The sequence below is a fragment of the Lissotriton vulgaris genome, unplaced genomic scaffold, assembly GCF_964263255.1.
Source record: "Lissotriton vulgaris unplaced genomic scaffold, aLisVul1.2 SCAFFOLD_1035, whole genome shotgun sequence".
In the NCBI taxonomy this organism is placed as follows: domain Eukaryota; kingdom Metazoa; phylum Chordata; class Amphibia; order Caudata; family Salamandridae; genus Lissotriton; species Lissotriton vulgaris.
This window is the reverse complement of record NW_028254186.1, coordinates 91378-101759: the sequence shown is the minus strand read 5'-3', so window position 1 is coordinate 101759 and position 10382 is coordinate 91378. Positions and strand designations below refer to the sequence as shown.

The following is a 10382-nucleotide window of genomic DNA, read 5'->3' as shown; positions in this document are numbered from 1 at the left end:
GCACTTTGAGGTCTGAGGTTATGTGTGTGCAGGGTGGGAGCTTGGGTGTGAGTCTGCATTTTGTGTGCATCCCATTTGTGACAACTATATTATGTCCACCACCAGTGCAAGAGTGTTTTCGCGTTGTGTTTGTATGGTGATTGTAATTCTATGTTGGGTCAGGAATAAGTGATAGTCATGAGTGTATAAGAGGGTGTGTGTGTAGAGAGAGTGGTCTTCTATGCATGGGGTTATGAAAATAAATTGGACATACTTATTCAGCACATCACCCGTTCAACAACATCCGTTGTCTTGTGGTTTCGGATGTATTTTTGTTCGTAGGTTAATTTCCTAAGAGGAAAAAAATAAAGATCTACTGCAAGTTTTTTTAATTAAATTGTGTAATTGTATATATGCATTGTGTATATGTATTTTTTGCCCCCTCTTCTTCTCCCTTGGTGAGGTTCTTCTAATAGACAATCTGGGCGCCCAGCAGGATTACAGTACTCTCTACTAAGGAAAAACAAAACATTCAAGCAGGAGAGTAACAGAGAACATTTGCTTCTTTGACATGCTTTGAAATAAGTAGACTATAGTATTGCTAAATCTGGAAATGTCTACATGCTTCTGTTCATTTATATTTTTTTTAAAGCAAAACGAATAATCGATGGACGGAATGCAGTTCACCCCAGTACAGAGCCCCGGTCCTAAATCCATCGTTTTTTTGCTCCATATGCCATTCCAGTTTGAGGCCAGCCATATGCAAATCAGGCTTGACCCATGTGCCCAATGAGAACAGTCCAGCCCGAACTGCCACGCCATGTCCTCCCTGGACTGGAAACAAGCATCCTAGGACAGGTTTTGGGGTTTCACCCCTCATCAGCCAGGATAGCTTGAATCCAGCGGCATGGCGATTACGGGACCCACATCTGGGCATACCCGCCCTACTCTGGGCGACAAATGCAAAAAGAACAATTTATGAACAGAATGCAGAACAATGTCATACATTCACTTCAGAACAGAGATCTGGACCTGAATCAGTCTATCGTTTTTCTGCTCCCCATGCCATTCCTGTTTGAGCCAGCCATATGCAAATCAGTCTTGACCCTGCGCCCAATGGGAACAGTCCACCCCGAATTACCAGGCCAGGTCTTCCCTGGACTGAAAACAAGCATCATCGATCAGCCATGATAGCTTGGGTCCAGTGGCCCACATCTGGGTATACACGTCCTACTCGGGGCGACAAACACAAAAAGAACAATTGATGAACAGAATGAAGAACGATGTCATAAATTCACTCGAGAACATAGACGTGGGCCTAAACCAATCCATTATTTATTTTTGGTCCCCATGCCGTTCCAGCCATTTGCATATCAGATTGACCCTGTGCCAAAATGGCAACAGTCCACCCTGAACTACCAGGCCAGGTCATCTCTGGACTGGAAACAAGCATACTAGGACCGGTTTCGGGGTTTCGCCCTCATCAGCCAGGATAGCTTGAATCAAGTGGCATGGAGAGCACGAGACCCACTTTTGAGCATGCTGTTCCTACTCGGGACGACAAATCCAAACAGAACAATTGATGGACAGAATGCAAAACAATGTCATACATTCACTCCAATACAGAGATCAGGGCCTAAATCCATCATGTATTTGCTCCCCATGCCATTCCAGTTTGAGCCCAGCCATATGCAGATGAGTCTTGACCCTGCGCCATATGGGAACAGTCCAGCCCGAACTGCAAATCCAGGTCCTCCCTGGACTGGAAACAAGCATCCTAGGACCAATTTCGGGGCTGATGAGGAGTTTTACCCTGAAGCCAGCCCCAGGATGCTTGTTTCAGATCCAGGGAAGACCTGACTTCGCAATTCGGGCTGGAGTGTTCCCATGAGCAACAGGGTCAAAACTAATTTGCATATAGCTGGGTCTAAACTGGGGTGGCGAAGTGAGCTAAAGAACAATGATGGATTCAACCCAGATATGTGACTGGGGGAGAGTGTCTGAAAAGTTTCAGCACTATGTCCATCATCTACTTCTGTTTGCTTTGTTTGCCTTAAGTTGACATGGTATGCCCAGACGTGGGTACCTTGTTCACTTTGCCACTGGATTCAATCTAGCCTGGCTGATGAGAGGTATTACCCTGAAACAGGTCCCAGGAAGCTTGTTTCCGAACCAGGGAAGACCTGGCTTGGCAGTTCGGGCTGGACTGTTCCCATGAGGTCCCAGGTCAAGACTGATTTGCATATAGCTGGATCGGCACTGGGATGGTGAAGTGAGCTAGAGAAATATGATGGATTCAACCCAGATCTGTGACTGGGGGTGAGTGTCTGAAAAATGTTAGCACTCCTTCCATCGTCTCCTTGTGTTTGCTCTGTTTATTTTTAATCATTTTTCATAAATAACTTTAAGAGTTAAAAGGTTTTTAGTTTATTAACACCATCGCTGCTGCAGCAATTCTCCTCATATGCTAACTATTCTGCATTCCCATTGTTCATGACGAGCTGAGCTCGTCATCAGCACAGCTCAACCGTGCCTCATGACGAGCTGAGCTCGTCATGAGCATCAAAGGGGTTATTCTAACATGCTTCATTTTTGGATTAACTGATTTATGTGGCATTTGTTTAATTGTATGTCTAAATAGCAGACACATTAACTTAAACTTTTAATATAATTTAGGTAATGCTATTTGACATCCTTAATGCTAAACCCATCAGAGCACTGTACTAAACATTGTGTATATATAGAATTACAAATCACACAACAATCAGATACATCCTCTCATTGATGTTGAGTTTTAAAACTTCCATTGTCATCTTAGAACATTTTTGTCCTCAGAAATTCAGAGTGAATTAATTTGTATAATAATGTAATTTGTGCGGCATATTTTTCAATGTAATATATTGGTATCTTCCTCATTCAACCCATTAATATTTTAAATATTTTATATTTTCTGTATATTTTATGTTGTAGCTGGGAGTCCCATTTATAAAATAACCTGGAAATGTACTCAGATTGGATTAAGTTGATATAGGGATTGCATTTCTGACATTATTGACAGTTTTCAAAGAATTCCAAGAGTACTTATGGTAATCTGTGACTGTCACAGATTTGCAGAAGACACACAATTGATGGAAGGAATGCAGAACAAATCAAAAGATTTAACCCTAGTCAACAGATCTGGGTTAAATCCATCATTCTTTTGCTCACCATACCACCCCAGTTTAGACCTGGCCATATGCAAACCAGTCTTGACCCTGTCCCTCATGGAAACAGGCTAGCCCAAACTGCCAAGACAGACCCGCTGTGGATCGGAAACAAGCATCCTAGAACCAGTTTCAGGGTGTTACCCCTCAACAGCCAGGATAGCTTGAATACAGTGGCACAGTGAGCCTGGGTCTCACGTCTGGGCATGGCCGGCACACTTAGGGCGAGAAAGCAAAAGACACACAGATTTGGGCAAGTTTTCACAAGGGCAAACCTTTTCACATAAAAACACATTATTCTGAATATGTCAGTTTTATTTATTTATTTGTTTCTCCCACCGGCAAAATATTTTTCCTGTGGAGATGAGATAGGATTTCTTGAACACCCCTGCCAATTTTGGCATGTTCACTCCCCTTTCCACCCAGAAAACCTATTCATTTCTGTCCTCAATATTCAGAATGGGAAGCTACCAGTAGAGCAGTTGTAAAATGGTTGTGAATAGCAGACACCCATACCTTAGTGGATGTTCACCAGGTGTGTTCTTAAATACTTGTCCACCAACAAGCCCCTGTAAATGGATTTGTTCACAAAGAAATTCTAGCACACTGGCTTTCTGGCAATTTTCTGCATTAACACATCTATTTATTTGTGTGAAATCACATACTGTGGACCTGTAATGAGGATTTGCACTCATAAATTAACCTGTTAGCGCACCAAAGTACAACGTAGGTGCACAAATACAGTGTGTATTGGGCACTGTGCTATTAGATCACACTAGATCACCTTCTCAATCAGGCCTGTTCTCATTGGTCTAGTATTTCAGAAAACATTTGTTCTGCTCTATTTATCCATGGTTTTGGTTTTCTTATCGTGGAAGAATGAACTCTGATCTAATGTGGCCATAATTAACTCTAATGACCGCATCTTCTGTACTTTGTTGTTTCTACAAAATATCTCTTCCCTTTTAGATCCGTTGGAGAAGTTGTGAGAGCTCCCTGGCCTCTTCTGTTCTGCCATCTTCCTCAAACAGACTAACTATCTGTGACAGCTCATATTTACATTGAATTGCGCTCTTTGTTTCTCTAGATATTTCGAAGCCCTTTACAAATATTGTAACTGCATCATTTAGCAAATGTTTCTTATAGAGTAGAAATTTCCCGACGCTGACATAAAAAGCTTGTTGACATTTCTCACTGGCAATAGGGAGCTCCCTCTCTAGATTATCATATATCTCTTGCTGGTAGGCCTCTTGGTTATTAGCTCCATACATTTCTGCTAAGTCAATTTTTGCATAGACACAAAGTGGATCCAATTCAATGGCACGTTTGTAAGCCTGGATCCCTGCTGCTATAACATTTTGTGATGGCAAAATGTGTGCATGTTTCTTCTTCATTAGTAGTTTCTGGTAGAAATAGCCCAGGTCTCTATGGAGAATGTTATAATCTTCATTGATGGAAATGGCCTGCTCTAGAATGTCACGGTATCTTAGAATGTTTTTTGGCAGAAAGACGTGTGCCACATTCCTCAGGACCTCAGGATCCCGACTGTTCTGCACCACATCTTCTGCAAGTTCTTGTGCTTGACCAAAGTCTAAATGCTTAAGCAGTATAGCCAGGTAGGCCTTACACTCATAATTGATTGGCTCTTGGTGGATGACTTCCTGAAGTTTGGAAATTGCTTCTTCTTTCAGTTCTCTGCCTGCACCGTAGCGTGTGGCCACTGCATAACGTGCTATAGCCAGCCCAGCACAGAATTCCATATTTTTGGGGTTTTCTGACAATGCTGCCTGGAAACAGCTTGCTGCCCGCTCTCCGTATCGAAAACCAATCGCCATTAGGGACCAACCAATGATTCCTCTTATCTCAGGAATAGTTGCTGTAGATTGAGAAGACTGAGAAAGGAACTGACTGATTGTGTCAGACTTGTCGAGGTATTGCTCTACCATCTCATAGTTGCACAAGTGATAGTAAATCCAGGCATAGTTACCATAGATGACCAACTTATATCCGATCGAGTTGGCTTGTTGAACTTCTTCCAAAAGCTCTTCAGCTGTCTTAAGACTTTCAAGGGCCTCCTGGTATCTTCCTTCCCGCTGGTGTATATAGGCCTGCAGAGCGTAAAAGGCGGAACGGTTGTTGTAAGGCGTGTATTGAAGTCTGAGGTTGAGAGCTTGTTTCACGTGCCCTATATTAATTTTGTCCTGCTCCTCCTCAAGACTCCAGGTGAAGTGACACTGAAGCTCCTCTAGTCGCTCCTTTAAAGGCATGGTACTGCAAAGAAAAGAGGGTCAGGGAGAACATGTTATACATCCCTCACTTCTTGAGAACAATCAGCAGAACTTGTCAGCTTTGCAGTGCTTCATTTCTTTTCCACAACCTGTGAGAAGCATTATTTTTGCCTTCAAGTATGTGTAAGTGATTGTGTGTATGACAGTGGGTTTTGAGAAGAAGGCTTGGTTCAGTTGCTTGGGGCTATGACAGGTGGTGAACTTTGAAACAGATGGGGGGGGGGCAAATACCTGACACAATTGTATGGAGCTAGTGAGGGGTATGAGTTAAAGTGAATTGGAAGTTGAGGAAATCTGGGGTGCCTCTGTCTAAGAAAATGTTAAAAGAAAGAAACATTTGAGACTAGTTGTGCATTCTACTTCACACCTACACAAATAAAGTGATCAACAAATCAATGCGTATCCAGGCAGTAATAATAGAACATTCATGGAATATTGCAAAACATCAAGGAAACTCAATACTATCTAGGGGTGTTTGGAGGTTTCCCTCTACAGGAAAGCAAAACATTTGGCCCAGCCAGTGCCTTTCACTACATAACTTCCCAAACACAGTGACCAAAACACAATTTGTTCACATAATCTGTGTTTGGCAATTCTTCAAATATAAAAAGAATGAATAAATAAAATGGAATTTATATTCTGTGCACATAAAAAGCAGCTACTTCTGGAAGGAAGTGACTTCACACTAAGGGGTCCATTAGGATGTAGAGTGGATCGCCACCGCCAGCATGGCAGTGGCAATCCGCCCTACATCCTACCTCGCCAGCCACCCATTTCCCCCGCTATACTAGGCGGACGGAAAGACCGTCCGCCACATTTCCGTCCAGTCGACTTATTGACCGAGTGGAAAGGGGTTTAATATGGTGGCGGTGTCTGCTAGACACCGCCATCCATATTAGTGTGCAGGCGGAGAGCAGCCTTTCCTTAGCATGCAGAGTTCACAAAGGGGGCGCACATGGGAGGTACCTATGGTCACGTAGTGCATGCAAATGCACGACATGCATGTTTTACATTGCGGCTGGTGCTGCTTACAGCACCGCCCACCGCAAGGTTAAAAATCCATGATGCGCCCACCAGTGTGGTGGGCGCATCCTAATCTCCCCCACGGGACCGCCGCACATATGGCGGGTGGTCCCGTTTTCCATCAGGATGGCGGGTGGCTAATGATGCCCTAGGTCTCTTGAAGGATCATGAAACCTCATACATCTTTTTATCCTCCCCTGCCTAGCCCTTGATCATCACCAGTCACATAGGTAAGAACTATTGATCTCTATTGAGGGTTTTAAAATTAAGTTATAAGGTGGTAATTCTTTGTGAAACAATTATGGGCTGGAGTCAAGGGTGTGATGATGAGGGGAAATAATAGTTGCAGGCATACCTGCTTCTTTTCTTTATTTAAGGCTTTATCTTTAAGCAGATTGCAGGCAAAGAACAGGAGTTGATGGAGGACATTTAATTGCTTTGGGACTTCCCACGAGGAGCTTATATGAATAATACTTTACTTGAAAGGGGAAAAATTGAAAAATTAGGTTACACAGAGCATGCTATTACATGGTTTATACATAATAGTGTCCCATGGGTTAGACATCTTTTAAAGATGCTCAGCCACTACCAAAGAAACAGCATATTTCCACAGCCCTATTTGTACACATGGTATGACAGAAATTCTAATCACAAATTTCACTTTTTTGTTAAAGTTTGATTCCTGACAAGCCACATGAATGCCAAATAACTCATGTTTAATGAAGATGGTTCTTGCTCAGTAAAAAATGCGTATACACTCATGCAATTTTTACCTTATCACCGTTCTGAACACCTATTAGTATTTTGGTCCTGATTTTGCTTCCCACAGGGACACTGATTAGCTTTCAACATTTTACCTTCAAAAGACACCTCTCATAAAGGTGAGTAAAGACGTGAGACCCCTCATGACCGTAAGCAGTCTTGGTCATCTTCCTACAGTCTGGTGTGGCATAGTGGGTGGAGAATGATGGACTGGAATGCGGCCCGAGTGACTTGCAATGGATATTTGCAAGCATTCCACCATCACTGTTTTATTCAGTGTTAGACACTAAGCGCTAAAGCTATGCCAGGATGCGGGACCTATGCCCCTTGTGCCACTAGACTCAAACTATAACTCGCTGACGAGGTGCAGCTAGGTCAAAATAGGTGTAATGTTGCTTGTGCTGTTGTTCAGAATGGATTTACAAAAGGGGGTGGTGATGAACAGAGTGTCTGAATTGAGCAGACCACTCTTACCCAGTCCAAAGATCAGGGCTTGATCCATCACCGTTATTTATCTCACTGCCCCATCCCAGCTCAGAACCTGGCTATATGCAAATCAGTCTGTCCCTGGCCCAGTGCATCATGGGAACAGGGCAGACTAAACTACCAAGCCAATTCTTTACCAGAAAGGAGACAAGCTACCGGGGACCGGTTTCTGGCATTTCAGCCGTCTTCGGCCCGGCTTGCTTGAATCCTGATGGAGCAGTGAGAAAGGGACTCATGTCTGAGTATACCCTGCCACACCTATAGTGGCCAAAATCGATTTACAAAAGGGGGTGGTGATGAACAGAGTGTCATCACCACCCCCTTTTCTGAATCGTTGTTCAGAATGGACATGGGATAGCAGTTTGAATGGGACTGTTCCTACTGAAGCATGATTAATACTAATTTGCATACATCCGATCCCATCCTTGAAAGTTTCTACCCTAATTGGGATCAACTCAAACTTCAGAATAAAGGAATTAGAAGTGACCATGTAGCAGCCAAATTACTTCAGACACAATTCCACATTTCCTCCCCCTATGTACCTCCATCTCAGCCATGGTGTTTGTGCTGAGATTGCAATTAGAGTGATTAGTCAGAGACCAATATCAACTTTCTGTTTCCCTACAACTCAGACAGCCTCCATTGCATATAGAGAGATGACATGGAGCAGATATCACCAGCGTGCCACAAAGGTAAACGAAAGGCCATAGTAAATAGATAAAAGAAGGTGCTTTTGTTGGGTCAGGACACAGAAAAAGGTTTTCATCTATGTGTAGAATGCAGCAGAATGTGTTTAACCTCGATGCAGGCCATAGCAAAAGTTGTTTGGCTCATTTACAGTTCAATGCAGCCACAACAGTCCTGTATCCTCCACTGCCACTGAGACATAAAACCTCCATCTTCCACTGTCACAGAGCCGGTCATATGTCTCTTCCTCAACTGTTCCAATTTCCTGACAGTTTTGCTTTACGTTGGGTCAGGATAGAAGTGTGGAGGTTCCTTGGTGCTACGACAGTTCAATCAACACAAAGATTTAGCATTAGCTAAGCAGGCGAGAAAATCCTAGGGTTAGTAGGAATAAATGCTGTGGAGGGAGGAGGGTAACCTGTGAGATGAAGGGTGAAGTAGGGCACAACTAATTTGACAGGTTTGGTGGAGTAGGAGAGAATAAAAATTGAGGCAGGACAGGAATTGTATAGTAGAAGAATAAGTAAAAGGTGCTGAAGAGGGTTGATTCTAATGTTTGGAAAAGAAGAATGGTGAAAAGAAGTCTGGGAGGAGATGTCTGAGAATTAGTATGAAGACGATGTCTTATCCTCATCCTTCATCGAAGTCCTCTCTGGAGAAGCTCTCTCGCCCCTAATCACAATTGGCAATGCCTTCTGCACACATGGCATCTTCCTGGCTCTCCAGACATACCAGACACTCCTTCTTCTAAAGAAATATACACTATACCATGAAGACCTTGCCAGCTTATGGCCTGATCATTGCACAAGCAGTCTATCTTCAACTCCATGATTATATCAACACCACCCAACCTTCTACACAGCCACCAATTGTGCTCCAGATAAAGTTGCAGCACAAAGCCAGTTATGTTACATATCAGAAACCTTTCATAGCGGTCAGAGAAATATAAGCTCTGCCCACTGAAATTGCTCAGTGTCTCAGCCACTTTTCACACCTTCCTCCAGCCCACCAACTTCCTTGCCCTGAAGTCTCAAAAGTGATTCACTGTCAACGTACGTCAGTGGTTCACCTCCAACTATGAAACCAACACCATCATATTCACATGTATAGCTATTGGTCCAGGAGCCTCCCTGTTACCTGCTTAGTCTCCCCAGTATTCATCTCTCCCCTCATATTCTTAAACCTTAACATGCAGCCCCTTAAACTCTATTCACTGATAAAAGGATTAACATTTAGAAACATGCCAATGCCACACAACTCCACTGAAAAGTCCCCTCCCTCCAGACATTCAGCACCTCAGGAACTGCTTGTATTTCATCCAGGGCTAAAATGCCAGCTTTAACTTGAAGTTTAACATCACCAAAATAGAATTTCTATTATTTGTCAAGAACAAAAAGCAACAACTAATTCAAACCTAGATCAGAAACGTGAACAATGACTTCACCCTCAAGGAAAAATCAGGAGAAAATGCTAGACAGCCAGGACTCGCCTTACTATTCAAAAAAGGAAAACTGTTCCTGCCAGAAAGTTCTTTCATTACTTCCTTCCTTCTCAAGCTTCTTGGTGTGGTGGACATTGGACTCCTCAATCTCCGAGAATCCTCATTGGGCCTTTGTGGGGAATCCTGGACTCAGCAGCATGTCTCATCAAGTATCTCCCACTCCAATGGAATTCCACTTGTTAACCTGATGGCCCACACCATTAGCATCTACAAATCTATCATGACTAGCACCCCGCTTATCTTACTGACAAACTCACATCCATCATGACCAGCACCCCGCTTATCTTACTAACAAACTCACAATCTCTGGTGGTTCATGCATGCCCTCTGCCAATAGACCATCCGACTGGAGCCGAAAAAGTGTGCACAAGAAAATCAGACATTCTTCATTTCTTCACCCACAATCTGCAAAGAAAATACTGTATACATCAAGACTATCAAACTCTTCACCAA

General features: G+C 43.2%; 1 protein-coding gene and 1 long non-coding RNA gene across 3 annotated transcripts in view; one reads left to right on the top strand and one right to left on the bottom strand.

The window, feature by feature from the left end:
* Positions 1-575: 575 nt before the first annotated feature.
* Positions 576-5255, top strand: LOC147659649 (uncharacterized). The gene is made up of 2 exons (XR_015307194.1): positions 576-801; positions 1730-5255. It is a non-coding gene; the product is annotated as an uncharacterized LOC147659649 (long non-coding RNA).
* Positions 2368-10382, bottom strand: part of LOC147659648 (interferon-induced protein with tetratricopeptide repeats 5-like) — a 31216-nt gene continuing 23201 nt past the window's right edge. For both annotated transcript variants that reach the window (XM_086951578.1, XM_086951577.1), the window contains one exon: positions 2368-5453. In XM_086951578.1, the coding sequence (XP_086807704.1) occupies positions 4148-5449 (1302 nt within the window). In that variant the 5' untranslated portion in view covers positions 5450-5453 and the 3' untranslated portion in view covers positions 2368-4147. The remainder of the gene's footprint in view (positions 5454-10382) is intronic.